Source organism: Haemorhous mexicanus, chromosome 4, assembly GCF_027477595.1.
Source record: "Haemorhous mexicanus isolate bHaeMex1 chromosome 4, bHaeMex1.pri, whole genome shotgun sequence".
Classification (NCBI taxonomy): Eukaryota; Metazoa; Chordata; class Aves; order Passeriformes; family Fringillidae; genus Haemorhous; species Haemorhous mexicanus.
In genome coordinates this window covers 54,564,877-54,582,667 of record NC_082344.1, presented here as the reverse complement: position 1 = coordinate 54,582,667, position 17,791 = coordinate 54,564,877, and the positions used below count along the sequence as shown (strand labels likewise).

The window sequence follows — 17,791 nt, the reverse complement described above, 5'->3', positions numbered from 1 at the left end:
CTACCCTTAACCCCCCAAAAACCCCAAACAAACAAAAAAAAAAACCACAAACCAAACCAAAACAAGAACAACAAAAAGCCACACCACAAAAATCCACCACAAGAGAGCTGTAGTTTTCAAACTTCAGAGTCCTAGTAGACCTGAAAATACAGTGTGGCCCATAGCCCTTAACATGGGGAAGTTGCACTGAAAAGACCCCAGAAAGGTTTGCAGATAGGAAGCTACTTCTCAACAAATACCAGATTTTTAGGGCTCTACAGATAATCAGAAACCCAAGAGAATAAGTAAGTCTGTGTATTTTTCTACTTCAGTATTTTCTGAAACAAAGTTACAGAACTCATGACTTTAAAAAATAGGAATCATCTTGTAATGCATTTTGTTCTTGCTCTTTAAGTGAGTTGAAATTGAAGACCATCAAATTCATGGAACTAGTTCCTTTTAAAAATTAAAGAATTAAGAAATATTAATTTTTAAAATCAGGCTTTTATAACCACACTAAACTTCTAAATTATATTTTGCAACAGAAGTTGCTATTCCCAGATAAATACAATTGCTTATAAATTATAAAATAATTGGAAAAGTAATTTCTACATTTAGCTTACTAATCACCCTCTTCTGTTTCCATCTGTGCTTCAAGTAGTGTTTTCATGTTACAGTCATGCTTGCATGCATTTGTGTAATACTTTGACTAGAGGACAGCAAATAAAATTGTTAAGAGTTCTTTGTATCTCTGCTCTTCATGCAAATAAATTAAGACTACTGTCTTTCAACTTGTTTTTAGCAAGTATGATCTTAGCCAAATAATTATTTTCTTTGTACAGTTTTTTAGAGCCCTTCAGAGCTCTGTAATTACATTAGTTCTGCTGTAAGCATCTGCAGTCTTAAAAAAGATTGTCTCTTTTAGTCAGATTAAAATATATTCCTTGCCATAAGCATAGCATGAAGTCTCCTATGTAGTTCTCAAATTGACTTGTAAAGAATGTGGATAATGTTCTAGAACCACACTTTTTTTTTTATTAAGCCATCTGCTGTTTACTGTCCTGATACTTCTGATTTCAAAAGTGTTGCAAATTGTCTTAAGGGTTTTGCATTTCCCATATAATTTTCTCAAACCACTTATATTTTCAAATATTTTTGAAATTGGTAATCTTAGTGCCAAACCAAATTTTACCAGTCTGTGCTTTGACATACTTAAAACAAGCACTTGCTCTACTGTGGTGTAGCAGCAGAACTGTTTGTGGCGTGGTATGTTTAGACATACAAAATGTAGTAAGAGCAGCTGTATATGGCTGTATGACTATCTGGAAAGCAGCATGAAGTAGATATCTGGCTAGTAGTGACTTGTGTTACCAGGTGACTAAAGAAACAGTTTCAAAGGGAGGGCAGTTGAGGGGGGAAAGTCCTTTGAAATTGAAACCCAGATCTGAACTGTCCTGTTTTCCACTACCTTGACAGCAATTCCAGTACATTTTGTTGTTGTTGAATTTTGGTAACAGTTTTAGTGCATAACACAAATTATCTTTTAGGTATGATCCCAAAACAGACATGTGGACTGCTGTGGCCTCTATGAGCATTAGCAGAGACGCAGTGGGAGTGTGTCTTCTTGGTGACAAGTTGTACGCTGTTGGAGGATATGATGGGCAAACATACCTTAATACCGTGGAGTCTTATGATCCCCAGACAAATGAATGGACACAGGTATAGTTTCTGATCAGACCATACAGTACTATTAATATTGTTATTTCAAATGTGCCTCCTTTTGCAGGGAGAATTCAAATATTCCTTCCCTAAAAAGTAGTTTATTACTAGTCTGTTGAGTCTCTTTTTTTCCTTTGTGTACCATCTTGAGATGACTTCTCTTGAACAGACAGTTGTTAATTTCCAATAAACTACCTTCCTTTCTTTTGCAAGAGTATAGCTATTTTGTTTGACAGTTTCAGTTACTTTAATAAAATGTATCGCCAGATTCCCCAAACTGTCATAAAGGATTCTGTTTACATGACTTCCTGTTCTGAAGATAAATTATAAATGTAGATTAGTTTTAGCTCTAATGTGTCTCTCAACATTTATTTTGTCAAGGTTTTGGTCATTTTTTCATAAATAATCCCTTCCTGAGGTGATTGCTATGCACAGTGTATGCAGGTTCCAGAAAGCCTTTACCCATTTTTCTTTTTGCAGCTTTAAAATAAAAATAATTCTACAGTTCATGCTCAGAAACTATTACTGTCAGTTCAGAGCTTGGTTACTTTTATATAGCTCCAGGAATGTGTCTCTCTGTGGGAAGAGTACACACAAGGACATCCTGAGCTGACTGTCCTTTGGTATCTAATGCCATTTGAGATGCCCTAAAGCGTCTACATCCACAGAAGGTTGGCACATACAGCACAGACTCTGTGGGACACCAAGGCCCTCCTGGAGTCCAGTTGCAGACCAGAATAATGTCCAAGCTTATCTGTAATAGCATCAGGCACCAGTATTTAGGCTACTGAATTTTGAGCCACCTGAATATGTTATTCTGGTAATAGCCCCAAATTTTTAGTTCAAAAAGAGAACTAAACTGCTGTTTATAAAAATCCCTGGAACACAAAAAAACTCAGCTGTCCATTTCCCTCCATTTCATACTGCTGCAAGCTCTTAAAACACAAGTCATCAAGGAGGATCATCAGAGCTTGGAGCATTGACTGGTACTGGTAATGATAACCCATGACATTGTTAGTCCTGCTGAAGAAAAAAAAAAGTGTATCAGAGGTAAGAGGACAGAAAGTGCTTCTCACCAGAGGAGAGAAACTGTGCTTCTCCCCATTGCATCTAAATGAATCTCACATATTTAGATGGTGATCATCTGTATGTACCTCTGTATCCTTAGCCTTGACTCTTTATGTCTCACTGAATGCCACAATCCCAGGGTATAGGATAGTTTCAAACTTTTCCCAGAGGGATTAGGAAATATTTGTGTACCTTCCTTTTCTCGTTATGTCAGCAGTCTGCCACCTCTTCATCTTCACACAACTCAGGAGAAGGCAGTGGAATTTTCTCAGGTGAAGGTTGTCAGAGCCACAGACAGCTCTATAAAAGTCTCTTGTTCCTGGGAAAAAAAGAAATAGAGAAGATGGCTTAAACAGCTTTTTTTGTCTTCAGGATAGTCTCTGTACCACTTGGTGTGCTATTCACATACATTGCAATACTATGAAAGTTAAAGGGGGAAGCAAAAGGAAGTATTAGAAACCACAGCCCTCTGTTCAAGTCCAGTAGAATCTCAGCAAAAAAGGGTCTTGCCAGAAGTAAATTGTGTTTGCAATCAAAAAATAAAGACTGGTAAATTTATTCTGATTTCAAGAACTCTCAACAGGTTTTTATCAAATAATAAAGTAAAAAGGAAAGGTTGCCCCTATAATTTTAGGCATTTTCTGTTGCTGAGAAATGCATTCTTTTACCACCCTTTACTCAGTTGTCTGACTGTCTAGCTCAGGTATCCAGTTTGTACTATAACAAAGGTTCCTTTTTCCTGTAATACTGAATAATTGAAATTATCAATAAGAATTGCTTGATGTCCTTAGGGCTTGCTATTGTTTTCAGAGTGCTTCACTCCGTTATATAAAATATCTTTACCTTTTCTTTGTGTTTGTATCCAATTTTGGACCAATTTTTAAGTCATGTTAACAGAGCATGGGTGATATTGTCATTCTGCTGCAGCCATATAATTGGGAGGGGAAATTGCTTAAAACTGACTGCATTTATCTCACGGATGGTTTGTTTGTTTGTTTACAGGTTGCACCGCTGTGCTTAGGAAGAGCTGGAGCATGTGTTGTGACTGTAAAACTCTGAATTACTTTCTCTGAGAAGGTGACATTCTCCTGTGTAGACTCAGAGGATTACTTCTTCCTCGAGCAAACTACGATTGCACCAATCAACACCAGGTGCAGGATATCTACCACAGCAAAGTGTTTGGTCTGAAGCTGACATGATGTTCTTATGGACCAATATTAAGCACTTTTAAAAAACTTTTGTTATGCATATGTTACAAGAATTCTATTTGTAAGAAAATACAAATTAACTGCAAACTGCCAGTTGGCAGTAGAGGTCTTCTGTTTAGGAAGTGCTAAGAAAATGAGTGAACTCACTATCATAATCAAATGTTATGGTTCTGGGGCCTTGATTTCCCTAAATGCAGAGCAATGATGCTATAAATGGATATACTTTGATATAATTGGGTCTGTCTCTGGATGAAACAAGTTATAGGATTGGACCCCATAGATTTAATTTGCCTGTAATAAATGCAAAATAGGTATCTGAGTAACTACAAGGCAGGCTGACAAACCAATGCAAACTATTGTAAACGGCAGGTGTAATGTCTGCCTTGGAAATGAAGTTGTGTATTTGGTGAATCTTTTGCACTTTTTAGCATCATTCCTAGTTTAGCAAACTTTTTATTTAACCGAAGCCTTATTTTAAATATTCTTATGCTAACAGAAACCTGCTATTTAATAATTTCTGATAGATATTTTTTGGCATCCAGTGTACTTTTTGGATTTTCAAAGTTGTTATGCAAGATGCAGAACATCATACCTTTTACTCTGCTTTGGTTCTCGTATTTACTTTGCTGTTTGTATGCATTACTGGAAGAATTCTAAAGTGTGATTAATAGTTAACCAATTTAAGTTTAATATTTGCACTTTGGAATTTTTGAAGCATTCCATTACATCTAGACTAATTACATTTTTAAATGAGGCTTTGCACTACTATGAGAAGTATAATTTTATAAGATGAAGAAATTGCCTTTCCTGTAAGGTTATTTAAAAATGTAAAGGGCCCAATCCTGCCAGATGCTCAGCTGCCACCATTTAAGCATGTTCAGCGTCTTACAGGACTGTGAAGTGTTCCTCGCAGGGCTGTATCAAATTAGTTACTTTATTTAAAAGTTACCTAATTTTTTAAGATATTTCATAATTTGCCTTTCTCGAGCCCTCTGCTGTTGTACCGAATTGCTTTGAACGGTCTAAATGTTGTCGGGAGAAGCCTTTTTGTATTTGCTTTTACGTGCCTTGTCCCTTTTGTTCTCTGAACAGCACTGCCCGTGAAAAACGGGAAGATGTGAACTCTGAATGTTTTGCGTTTGGTTTTTTTTTTAAAATGTTTGAAGTGCCCGATACCCAAAGTCCTTTGTACATTTCTAATTTTAAATGTGTGTTTTAACGCTCTCGGCGAACTACTTATTGTTTTAAAAGAAATCGGTGACACTTTGTGATGAAGCTTTGCAGTTGGAATACAGCTGATCTCAAGAGGCTTTGCTGGCGGGTCGTGTGTCTTTATTTCCTGGCTTAGAAGCCCGTTCTGCGTGCCTGCGGTCTAAAACCCTGCATGTCCTCCGAGAACTGCCCGCCCCTTGCTCTGGGGGCCGCGGCCTCACGCAGAGCTCCTCCCGCCGGGGGCCGGGCCCGGGGCCGCTCTCTGCCCGCCCCCGGCCCGCTCCGTCTCCGCGGTAACCGCGGCGCCGCGGGCGGGCGGCGCATGCGCGGTGCCGGCGCAGGCAGCCCGCGGTGGCCGCGATGAAGGTGGGTCTGGGCGGCCGCAGGGCGCCGCGGCCCCGGCGGGGGCGGGCGGGGGGCGCGGGGTCCGCCCCGCCGAGCGGGCAGGCGGTGGCGCTTGCGGCCTGTGCAGGGGAGGGAGGCGCGGTGGGAAGAGCCGCCAGCAAGCGGCGGGGGGGCCTGGTGTGCTTGCCGGCACGCCCGCGTTTGTTTACTTTGCGTGGAGAGACTTGGGGTAGAAGGGAGCTTAAAGGCCGTCTGGTTGCAGCGCCTCTGCGATGGGCAGGCGCATCTTCCACTGGCCCAGGTTGCTCAGGGCTCCATCCACCCTGGCCTTGTGCGCTTCCACGGATGAGGTGTTCACAACTTCTGCGGGAAACCTGTACCAGTGCCTCTCCCCCGTACAGCAACCTCTTAGTAACTAATCTAAACCTCCTCTCTGTTTGAAGCCATTCCCCTTCGTTCTGTGGTTGCATACCCTTATAATAGTCTCTCCCTGTCTATGTTGTATGTTTCCTTCAGGTACTCAAAGCCCACAATTAGGTCACGCCAAAGTCTTCGCCTCTTCAGGCTGAGCAATCCCACTTCTCTCAGCCTTTCCTCATAGATGGAGAGGTGCTTCTTCCCTCAAATCATCTTGGTGCCCCTCCTCTTTAAATTATTTTTCAAAATCAAACATCATTGTCAGCTGTCGTTTATGAGTGTGGCATGTGGTGATTGTGTTTTTGCTGTTCCTGTGCACAGAGAATGCAGATTCATTGTGAAGAATGCCTCAATTTACAGTGACCCAAAAGAAGGGATAAGAACCTGTGGCAGACTTCAGCAAACCTCACAGGCATTTGGTGGACAGGAGGTGTTTTATGTTGTGACATGCAGGGATATAAGTCACGATAGCAAGCTGTGAAATAAACTTGTGGGCTTTATCTTACACCCAGGTTACAGAAAAATATCTGTGGGTGGTGCGAAAGGAATAGGAATTTCAGAAATTTTCTCCATTGGAAGTCAGAATCTCTTTCTATAGTGTGTTGGTTTGAGATCTTAGCTTTTAAGACCCAGTGATTCAGAGTAACAAAAAGGTTACCTATCTCTAAAAGAGCGAATGTTGAGCCTTCTGTGTTTACAAACTAAGAATGCTTTCTGGTCCCAGACTTTTCCATTAAATCTAGAGATCTATTAACAATGTGGTCTTTGAACTAGAAGGGGAGAGTCTCATGCAATTTTTTATTCCTGTAACTAAGAGGCAAAAATAATAGCTTATTATTAATAGAGTCACAGTTCTCTAGGCAAACACCCAGCAGCAGAAACTTCAGTTTTTTCCACTCAAATTGAATGATTGTTTATCTGGGATTTTGGTACTTCAGTGCATTGGAATCACACAGAAGATGGGTTTGGATTGTTTTTGGGGGAGGGGGTTACCTCCACAGTACTCAGTTGCTAACATGCTAGGCAGTTGTAGTATTCTTATATATTATGATTTTAAGATGTATAATTTCCTACTTTTTTTTTTCTCCAGCAAGTATTCAGTCTGTATGAAAAAGCTTGGTCTGGTTCTTCTGTGCAGTTTGCTTGGCAGAAAACTTTAGGAAATTTTCTTGCTGTAATAGGGTAAGACTCCCACCTGTTCATTGCATTTGTCCATCAAAATTGCTGATAAAGAAAGGGAATTATTCTATATATTAATCTTTTTTAGAGGTGATCGTTCTGTGAAAATTTTTGATCGTCATGGTCAGAAGAGAAATGAAATCAACCTGCCAGGGTAGGTACTAAGATAGGTTTAAATTTTCATTTAAAAATGCTTCTCTTCTGGTGAGGTACTTAGACAATGGGAGAAATTTGTAGGACTGTATACTATCTCTGGTGAACATACCTGGCAGAAAAGACAGATTATGTAATTAAAATGTTAAAAAAAGACCCGTCACATTAAAAAGGATCATAATGAGGTTGTGTGCAATATATCCTTGCATTCTTGCTACTGTTCATTTTCTAACAATCTGTTATGGCTTTGCTGAGGAAAGATACTTCTTTGTTTTTGTTCTTCTGTTTACATCAGTGGCATAAATATACATATTGGCATTGTTGCTTTAGGTCAAGATGATACTTTTTTCCCAGCTTATCACACTCTGGTTCACATAGTGGTATGGGAGTTTACAAACTGGATTTTTTCAGATTAAATCTAAAAATTTATGTACTTTGTGAAGATATATTGAACTTCTAAAAAGGTAGTGAGACCAGAGGAACAGGCTGCATACGGACCAGGGGAAACCTCCCTGGGGAAAAATCGTGTGACATTGGGTCATCATATTGGTTTGCTCAATAAATACATTTTTATTGGGCACCATTAATACCTCAGGTTATTTTCATTTGTGTACTCTTCATCTCTTCTTAGCACTTTAACTGCTCTTAGTCATCATGGAAATTTTTAATTTTGTTTCTAACTACCTGATGAATTTCAATTAAGATAAAACCCTTAGTCAAGGCAAAACTCCCATGGTCTTTAAGGCTGAAATCTGTAGTCAGGAGTACAACTTTAATTTCCAAATCATCACTTACATAGCCCTGTGTCATTGGTAAACATGAGCCAGAATCACTTAGTTCCTCAAGAAGTCTAGAAATCCAGTATTTGTAGTTCGTGGTCTTGCCACCTTGCACCAAACCAGGAAATGCAATTCTCATTGTCTTTACCAGACTCACATGTATTTCACTGACCATACACCTTGCTGTTTGGGTTAGGTGTCATTCATAATATGGTCTGGCTGTGTCAGTCTCTTTTGCTTGGCAATATCCATGGCCCAGCTCTTTCTGTGCAGTGTTTTGCACAATGTGTGATAAATGCACATTCTCTCCAGAAAACTGTCCAAAGTGAGGAAAGCTATGTGAGGTGTATTATCAGAAAAATAATCCCAACTCTGAGTAGCCTCTAACAAACCAGAACCTTACAGAGGATTTTCAGTGTCTCTTGAAAATTAAGGTGATAGTATTTCAAGTACTAGAACATAGGTAGCAGTGTTTTTATGGCCTTCCTCTCAGCCCCTGTCATCAATGAGATTTGAATAAGAGTGCGGTTGCTATAGAACTAGTTTACAGATAAATCTGCAATCTGGGTTTGCAGGGAAGGAGAAGGGAAAAATAGGGACTCAGTTGCATCGTTCTGGTTGTTTCTGTACACTTACAAACGCATTTTAACATTCCTAGTGATTTTTTTTTTTCTTCAGTAACTGTGTTGCTATGGACTGGGATAAGGATGGAGATACTTTAGCAATTATCACAGACAAATCTAGCACCATATTTCTGTGGGATGCAATCACAAACAAAACAAGCCAAGTAGACAGTGGCATGAGGTAAGAAATTTTTTTTTAACGGTAAAACTCTTTAAATTCCGTTTAACGGAATTTAAAGAGTTTTACCATTGTGACTTGTTGGTGTGGAGGCTATATTTCAAGATCATCTTTTTATTGGAGTCCTCATAATATATATATTAATTAAGCTAATATGCTACAGTTCATTGCTGAATTATTTTTATATAATTTGCTGGTTTTGAAGTGTTTGTTGTGGATGGGGATTTTGGGGGTTACAGGGTGTTTGTTTATTTTTTGAGTGTCAGCAGTGCCATTGTCTCTAGAGAGCTTCTCTTCAATGTTTCACCTTTGCAGTAGCAACAAGGATGATGGGTGAATTTTTCATGTATCTGCACCTGCTACTCTTCCTCCTAAGTCTTTCACACCAGCTAAAGGGAGCTTAAAAGTAAGGGAAGTGATATCAGTGGTGCTAAGAATTTTTTCCCCCCTTAGAATAATAAGGGAGCTAAAATGCTCTTCACAAAGTAGAGCAGTTTAGGATGAAAGGAGATAGATCTAAGGTTCAAAGCCTTACCTTTCTGAATTTGGCCACAGACTTTAGACTCTCCTGGGGTCTGCATAACCATCAAGCATTGGGTTAATAGATAAGCTTGGTTTAACAATTAAACTTGTGGCTTCTTTGAGTCTATTCCACTAAACTCTTGCATTCTACATAAACATTCTTCCCGTAGGAGAGAGGGTGGAAACAACTCTTTTCCTATTCTTGTTAAGATGTATATTATACACATATTATATTGAGGGAATGAACAGTCCATATTGTACCATTTTCATGTGTGAACAAATACTATGGGGAGAAGAGTAACCGGCCAGTATGCAAGCAAAAAAAAACATAGAAGGTACTTAACAGAATGGAGTCTGCAGTTAATTGCAGTTCCTTCATAATCTTTCTCTCCAATAGTGGATATAAATTGCTTACTGGAGGCAGTCTTACTAGAACATTATATATCAGTGTAAGTCCCTGATCCTTTATTTGTCACAGTGTTATTGCTTAAGCAGAATACGCACTAAGACATAAACAGTGTGATAATGAGACTTTTCTGATATCCTTCCCTCTTTGAAATTAGAAAAGCACGCTTATATGCAAACCAAATATATTGGAGGTCATTTCACATGTCAATATTTCAAATTTCTATTGCATGCCTAGAGTGAAACCTAAAGAGTTGTGGGGGACTGCACTAATTAGAAAAATCTGGTGTATAGACTTTTTGCTTAAGAGGCTCTTGGTTTTTTAACATGACATATAGTATCTGCGTAGCCTTAATTATACACCAAAATAGGCCTTGCTCTATCCGAAACTTCAAGTTAAAAGAGGTCTTTCTAACGTCTTTATTACATTGACTAGAACCAGACCTACTCACTTTTGAGTTGCCTAAATGCATGGAGTTATTGAAGAACAAACAAAAAAACAGTACAAAAAGCGACTGGAAAATTACCAGTGATTCCATCAAAGACTCTTGATGTTTGTAGACCCATTTTCATTTCTACAAGTCACAATACATTACCTCATACAATTTTTTATTACTTTTACTATCTTCTGCATACTTAGATAATTCTGATATTGGTCGAGAACATTTACTTAATTTGAAAGTTCTCCTTGGTCTATATGACTCATAGAAATTAAAGACGAATGCAAAATTCATTATGCAAAATGTTTTAGTATGTGAATACATGAAAGGAATCTCTACTATACAAAGTAAATTTTTTCTCTATTTTAGGGATGCAATGTCTTTCTTGTTATGGTCTCGAGTTGGGGCTTTACTTGCTGTTGGAACAACAAAGGGAAATTTACTCATATATAACCGCCAGACTTCTCGCAAGATTTCTGTTCTTGGTATGGACTGCTTTGAAACTACTCTGGCACATGTGAAAGTGGAATTTTGCTAATATACATAGTTTCCGGTGCTCTGTATGAACATGCAGGTGAAAAACGTGCTCATACTCAACTTGCACCTTCTACTTTGGTGTACTCAGAAGAGTATTTTTAGAGAATGCTAAGTTTTATATATATATATATATATATATATATATATATATATATATATATATATATATGTATGTATGTATGTATGTATGTATGTATGTATATATACACAGATACCTAACACTGCCTTACTGATTCCTGGGGGACTTGTGTTACCTCTCTTGCAAAGGAATTGTGTGGTTGTTCATTTGCTAACTTACTCTTTCTTACCTGCTTAGAGTACCTCTGGGCATAAAGGCTAAGGATGTAACACATTCCCCAGAAATGTGATGCAAATAAGTGGAAGAAGGAGTGTGCTGTTTCATAGCAAGTCAAAAGACTTCCATCTGAGAGCAGATTTTTTAAAAAAAGGTTCTTGCTCTGACAGGCTGTTTCACATTCTGACAATCTGTGTTTGAGTGACTGGCTGAAGGGTGTATATTTCCATCACAGACCTTTTTTTTTTTTTTTTTGTGGTTGTGTTTGATTTGTGTTATTTAGATTTTTTTTCTTTTTCAGGTAAACACACTAAGAGGATTACTTGTGGCTGTTGGAGTATTGAAAACCTCCTTGCTTTAGGAGGTGAAGATAGAATGATTACTATAAGCAATCAGGAAGGGGATACTATAAGACAGGTAGTATTTATAATGGACATTTGATTTTAAGATGTACTCCTGGTTTCCAGGAAGGCTGGGACCTATGGGAGCTTGTGCCTTTTGAATCCCAGCACTTTCAAGGACCAGGAGCTTTTTCTTTTTTCAGTGTATTTTATGACCCAAACTGAGGTCATGTCTTCTCCAATGATTTTCTTGATTTTGGTACTAAATGCGGTAGTGACTTTCCCTGTCTGTCCTTATGCAAAATTATACGTGGCAGGAATAATGCAATTATTTGTCATCAGTATGGGCTACATTAACTGTTGATTTCTCAATCTGCACTTCTTTCTTGCAGACCTCAATCAGCTCAGATCCCAGTGACATGCAGTTCTCAGTTATGAAGACTGATGAAAGAGTATCAACCAGGGAAAGCACAGTAAGAAGTCACTACAAAATACTGTAGTTCAAGTGGGACTAATCCAACAGGATAACTCCATGTGACCTGCTGCCTTTTCTTCTGGGAAATAGAGCTGACTTCTGTAGGAGAAAGTCTTGAATTTGAGATGTGTATCCTGCTGAGCTTGCATATAGATTTGTGAACCACTGGCTCACAAAGGGGAATGTCCTGAAAATTTCTTCTACTGTTGATGAAGGTTCAGAATTCAGATCAATGCGATTCTTAAGGATTATTCAAATTCCTAGATCTCATCTTTTAGTGAAAATATAGAGCCTAAAGGTTACGCCATTCTTGTTAATTTTTCTTTTCATTCATTGTCAGGTCAGTGTAGTGGTTGGCAAGAAGACTCTCTTCCTTTTTAATTTGAATGATCCTGATAACCCAATTGATCTGAAATTTCAGCAGCCTTATGGCAGTATTGTAAGCTACAAATGGTGAGCAAAACTTTCTTAATTAATTATTCTAGTATTAAGAAGTTGAGATTTTCCAAGTAGTTCTGATAAATGATGGAAACAAAATCATCTATCCCATGCTCAGACTGGATTTTTCTTGGCTGCATTGTAGTCTTTTCAGTAATTCTTTTCTGAACACAAGGTAGTCTACATTTTCTAACTGTTCTACTTGATGATTCAATAGCTATAAAAACAGTATCTTCCAACAGAATCGCTGCTGGTATGCCCAGGTTTAAACAAAAGTATGTTGCTGTCTTGACAGGAGATTAAACTGGTAGGTTTATGGGTTGTTTTCTATTTGGATGAGTAACTGATAGAAGAGCTAGGGGTGGAGTTGTGTCCTTCAGCTAGTTTGTTGGTTTGCAAAGCTGTGCAAAGTTCTTGTAGCCTTCTTATTGTGCAATACCGTTGGTAATGTTCCTATGAAGAAAACCTAAGCTAGAAGTTTCAGATGTGTACCAAAAAAGTAGCTGTACTATTTCTGTATCTTTGAATCATTACAGCTTGTCTTTTAATGCCTGTTCAGTCAACATGGAATTGACATCCCTTTACACTACAACTCTAAAAAAATCTGAAACTATATGCTTCTTAGTTTATGGCCATGTGTAAGAAGGTGTACCTGGGCTACTTCCCTTGCAGTGATTTTTCTTGCAGTTGAGCTAATGAGATATTGTTTGAATTCATCTTTACATGCTGTAACTATTTGTGCCTTAACCTCATTATTTCTGCTTGATACTATGAAAAGTAAGCAGAATATTCACAAATTTATTGCTTTGGTACTTCCACTGTGTTTGCAGTGCCCCTAAGGGCACAGTGGCTGGCGTTATTGTTTTGACGTGACTTTAATGGGACCACATAGGCCAGAACTTTGAAATGAAAGTTGCCATCTTCTTGAATGCTTATTTCAATGAGGATACCAGAAATCTTTCTCATGGCATCACTGCCAGGTGTACAGCTTGCTGAAAATAAAGTGGCATTATAGAAAACAGGAAACAATAAAGATGACTTACAAGGCATCTGGGCACAGATATGATTCTGTCCTTTGGGGACCTTTGATAGTTTTCTCTTAACCTATTTTATATTATATGGTTCAACATGATATGTATAAATTCCCATAATCTGTTTATTTTTTCTGTTACTGGGAGGCATTGACCATACCCCAGCAGTCTGAAAGAAAATACTTTTTGCCTATTGCATTAATAGATATTTTTTCTAAATTGTTGCTTTTTTGTAACAGGTATGGTGATGGCTATATTATGATTGGTTTCTCACAAGGGTGTTTTGTAGTCATTTCTACACACATTCGTGAAATAGGACAAGAAGTCTTTCAAGCTCATAATCATAAGGATAATCTAAGCAGCATTGCTATATCACAGTCATTAAACAAAGCTGCATCATGTGGAGACAACTGGTAAGTGGTAGTTTTATATATAAAGAATAGAATTCATTTCTCAGGACTGGAGCTACTGGGCATTCACACTCTGCTTCCTAAGGCTACAGGGCTTGCGGAGAAGTGAATTTAGAAAAGGTAAGATTAATGGCTCTATGGAACTGCTGCTCCGCCTAGAGCTAGGAGAAGCTATTATTGACAAAAATCTCTGCAACTGTAATTATTATCATTAATTATTAACAAAAAAGAAATACACTTTAGTATGTATTTTTCCTTTTGATTCATTCTTTTTCTGTTATGTTGCTTGGCAACAAGATAGTCCAAGAGATTTATTGATTGAACATAAGCAACTGCTTAACAGGAGAAAAATTAATTTAAATCTGTACTGAGTATGTTGATACCTGATATCCTCCTCTCCATTGTTTGGTTTTACCTGCAGTCTAGACAAAAGTTGAAAAGTGTGAGCAATTAAGGAAATAAATAACTGGAATTAAATACACTGGAGTTTTTCCAGAATGTTTTGTGAATATGATAGAACAGCTCCTTTAGCTTCTCATCTGCTAATCCCTGGTTCTGTGATATCTGAATTCTTCAGCAAAAGAGGACTTGTGTCGTAGTGGAAGTAAAACGGTTCTCTCTGTTCTCAGCTCTGTGTAGGACCAACTGCTGATTTATGACACCTGCACATCAAGAGTGGTATAGCTGTGAGCAAAACATGGTGCAACTTCAGGCACTTGAGCTACTCTGCAATAAGGATTATTTCTTTAAGGAGTGGTTTAACTTGCGTTAGTGACATGACTCTGCCCCTTTTATATGCAGCAGGATTGAAAGTATTTTTTCAATCTGTCCGATGCCAAAAGATGTTCCAAGGCCTGTGTGTCCATCAGTAATGTCTTTTAAAACTACAATGCTGTAACAGATCAAAAGGGAATAACAATCTATGTTCCCTAACCCACAATTCTTTCTAATTGGATTTGTGCCTTTTCCTCAAATTTTAGTTCTCTGAGCAAATATTTTTGTACTGTGATGCAGTGATACACTATTTACAGTGATGGATAATAATGTGTTGTTTTTAGGAAATTGAAGACATTTTGCGTTTGTGTTCTACTTTTTGCTCCATCAGGCTGTCTTGATTGGACTAGGTTTCTTCCAGTTAATGATGACTGAGATTTGGATTGGTGGGAATGACTGACTCTTCATTTTTGTTTTAGCATCAAAATCCATGATCTGACAGATATGAGAGAAATGTATGCCATAATAAACTTGGATGATGAAAACAAAGGTGTGTTAACTTTCTCCATGGGGATAGAAAATTTTACAAATTAAGTAAACTGGAATTTTGACAGTGTCTCTGTTCTTAGAGTAAAGGTACTGCTGTTGGAAAAACTGTGTAAATATAGAAGTTTTAAAAAATTCCTGCTTTCCCAACTTGTATTGATTAGGTCACCTGTAGCAAAATGGGAGCATATTTTACCTATTCAAAGTATAGAGAAGTACAGCTCTCAAAACATTTGATCAGTTAGTGTTGTGCAGTTTTGAATCTGTATTGCAATGTATTCAGCTTATTACAATTATACACTTAAGAGGTTTCTGCTTCTTTCCATGATTTTTTTTTGGTGCTTTTCAGCATGTCTTGTTCTAACATTGATATTTTATCTGGTTTTGTCCTGAAGTACAGGACTTGTGCCTGTGGCTTCCAGAACAGTGTTACAAAACCATTTTCTTGAGTAGTGAGTTTCCACCCTTATCTCCTCATGTAGTGTTTGTAAATGCTTCAGTTATTGTCAAGTAGATGGTTGCCTCCAGCATTTTTATTTCTAAAAACCTTCCTTTTTAATTTTTTTTCTTTTTAAAAAATTTAGGATATTTTCTGCACATTTCCCTGTCTCCCTTGGAATATTGGTATTAGTTAGAGTATGGTTTTTCTGATGACATTTTCAGACACAGAGGAACAAACAGCAGTTCTGTGTTTAGTACTTACTGATTTGGCAGTAAGGGGAATAAGATTGAATTCTGCTTAGCTACTTCCAGTATTATAGATCACTTTGAATGTGCTGCCTGAACTGAATGTACTCTTTTCAGTGTTGAAAAGAGGAAAGGTGTTAATCAGTTTTGTAACAGATCTGTAATCTGGTCTAGTGGAAGGTGGATTGCATCTAGATGGCCTTAAAGGGACTTTAAGGTCCCTTTCAGCTCAAATCATTCGGTGATTCTGTGAAATCTTCACTCTCAGCAAAACACTGTATTAGTTAATTATGTGTTTTAGTTGAGTGATTCTAATTGATCTTGGAATTGTATTAATTGGTTAGCTTTAGTACATATATTCTAGATATTAATTCCTACAATTTTCACAGTTTAGAGCAAAATAATTGCTTGTTGTTTACAGTAATTAAAGAAAGAACTATTTTTTTTACAAAAACTTGTGAATATTTTAGGTGTAGATCAGATGGCTTGGACAGATGATGGACAGCTGTTGGCAGTATCTACACGAAGAGGATCGCTCCATGTTTTCTTGACAAAGCTTCCAATCCTTGGAGATGCTTGCAGTACACGGATTGCATACCTCACTTCTCTGCTTGAAGTCACCATAGCAAATAATGTAGAAAGCGTATGATAACCTCTTCCTTTTAAACTTCATGTAGATGTAATTAAAGTGAGTATTGAAAGTGGATGAAAATTGTATTATTTTGTTCTGTTTCCTTACAGGAGCTACCAGTCACAGTCTCTGTTGAAGTAGAGCCCAGTTTTGTCGCTATTGGTGTTTATCATTTGGCTGTAGGAATGAACAATCGGGCTTGGTTTTATGCACTTGGAGAGAATAGTAAGCATAAATTTAGTTCTTTTAAAACTAATGCAGCACTCTGTTTTATTTTATTAATTTAGTATTGTGTTTAGCAGTTCTGGACATTCGACATTGTACAATAAAAACTTGAATTGCCAACAGTCCTCCTAGGATGGGATAATAATTTTTGCAGGCTGAAGCAGTTATGGCAAGGCATTGTAAATAACAGAAATAAAACTTCTCATTTGAGATTTGCAGTATGTAGACTGTTGCTTACTTGTTTTTTTCATATCATCTTGGTAATGAATGAAGGACTTCAGGCTTTTGAGATACCATGTGTCTGTGTCTTAAAGTACTAAGTTTGGCAAAGTACCTAGGAACTATGATCCTAAGGTGGATTAATTATGATCCTAGAGAGTTTGAATTTTCAGTTTGGCAGATCTTCATGTTGTTTGTATGGGATAAGAAAAATTTGGTTTGCTGTGTTCAAATTTTGGATGGCGGATTTCAAACTTCCATGTTTTTCTAAGCATCCCTTTTTCAGTGACAGTAAAGTAAAAAAACCTTTTAAAATACTAGTTAGAGTTGCATAGGAAAAGAGTTTCTTTTGTAGTTTCTAACCAGTTCACTGAGTGCTAAGAAGAAAGTATCTTTACGTGTGACTTGTCCCCTCTCTGCTTAGTTGTGAGATTTTCACATCTGCTTACTCAGCTGCAAATTTAGTTAAGTGAAGGCCTGTACAAAATCAAAATATTTTTACCTTATCTTTTCTGTTTGACTCCTTTAGATGCAAAAAAGCTTAAAGATGTGGAGTACCTGGGGACAGTAGCAAGTATGCGCCTTAATTCCGATTATGCTGCTGCTCTCTTTGAGGGTAAAGTCCAGCTGCATATGGTAAGAGCTCTGGCAATTTGGATTGCCAGTGTTGAACTAAGGAGTTGATATAAGCTGAGCAAGTTAATGTAATATTAAAAATCAAATGAAATGGAAAGATATTCAGTTAATGGAGGAAAAAATTAGAAATTCTCCAGAACAGTTTTGCTGGCAAAGTAAAATATAGAGCTGAGTTTCTGTGGACTTAGAAATGCAGCCTAGACTGGAACAGGTGAAGAAAAACATTTTCTTGTCAGCTATTTAACAAGTTGTATTTTAAATGTCTCTGGTAATGTGACAGAAGCAGATACTAGGTTCTTAAGGGATGCGCATGCAAGTTTTTTTTCATCTAATTTTCTTACAGTTTGATACAAGCAACACTATGATACCCTTTTGTTAA

The 17,791-nt window shown here is 37.6% G+C and overlaps 2 protein-coding genes across 7 annotated transcripts in view; both read left to right on the top strand.

Annotated features, from left to right (window-relative positions):
- KLHL5 (kelch like family member 5) overlaps positions 1-5,284 on the top strand; it is a 50,429-nt gene extending 45,145 nt beyond the window's left edge. For all 4 annotated transcript variants that reach the window (XM_059844982.1, XM_059844981.1, XM_059844983.1 and 1 more), the window contains 2 exons: positions 1,527-1,698; positions 3,769-5,284. In XM_059844982.1, the coding sequence (XP_059700965.1) occupies positions 1,527-1,698; positions 3,769-3,825 (229 nt within the window). In that variant the 3' untranslated portion in view covers positions 3,826-5,284. The remainder of the gene's footprint in view (positions 1-1,526; positions 1,699-3,768) is intronic.
- Positions 5,285-5,464: 180 nt separating this feature from the next.
- The window catches only part of WDR19 (WD repeat domain 19), a 39,717-nt gene continuing 27,390 nt past the window's right edge, over positions 5,465-17,791 (top strand). For all 3 annotated transcript variants that reach the window (XR_009486269.1, XM_059844977.1, XM_059844978.1), the window contains exons 1-13: positions 5,465-5,552; positions 7,039-7,130; positions 7,216-7,281; positions 8,738-8,863; positions 10,597-10,712; positions 11,361-11,476; positions 11,793-11,873; positions 12,216-12,328; positions 13,584-13,757; positions 14,948-15,018; positions 16,172-16,344; positions 16,443-16,557; positions 17,306-17,412. Coding sequence is in view for 2 of the 3 variants with exons in the window: in XM_059844977.1 (XP_059700960.1) it covers positions 5,547-5,552; positions 7,039-7,130; positions 7,216-7,281; positions 8,738-8,863; positions 10,597-10,712; positions 11,361-11,476; positions 11,793-11,873; positions 12,216-12,328; positions 13,584-13,757; positions 14,948-15,018; positions 16,172-16,344; positions 16,443-16,557; positions 17,306-17,412 (1,356 nt within the window). In the remaining variant the exon portion in view is untranslated. The remainder of the gene's footprint in view (positions 5,553-7,038; positions 7,131-7,215; positions 7,282-8,737; positions 8,864-10,596; positions 10,713-11,360; positions 11,477-11,792; positions 11,874-12,215; positions 12,329-13,583; positions 13,758-14,947; positions 15,019-16,171; positions 16,345-16,442; positions 16,558-17,305; positions 17,413-17,791) is intronic.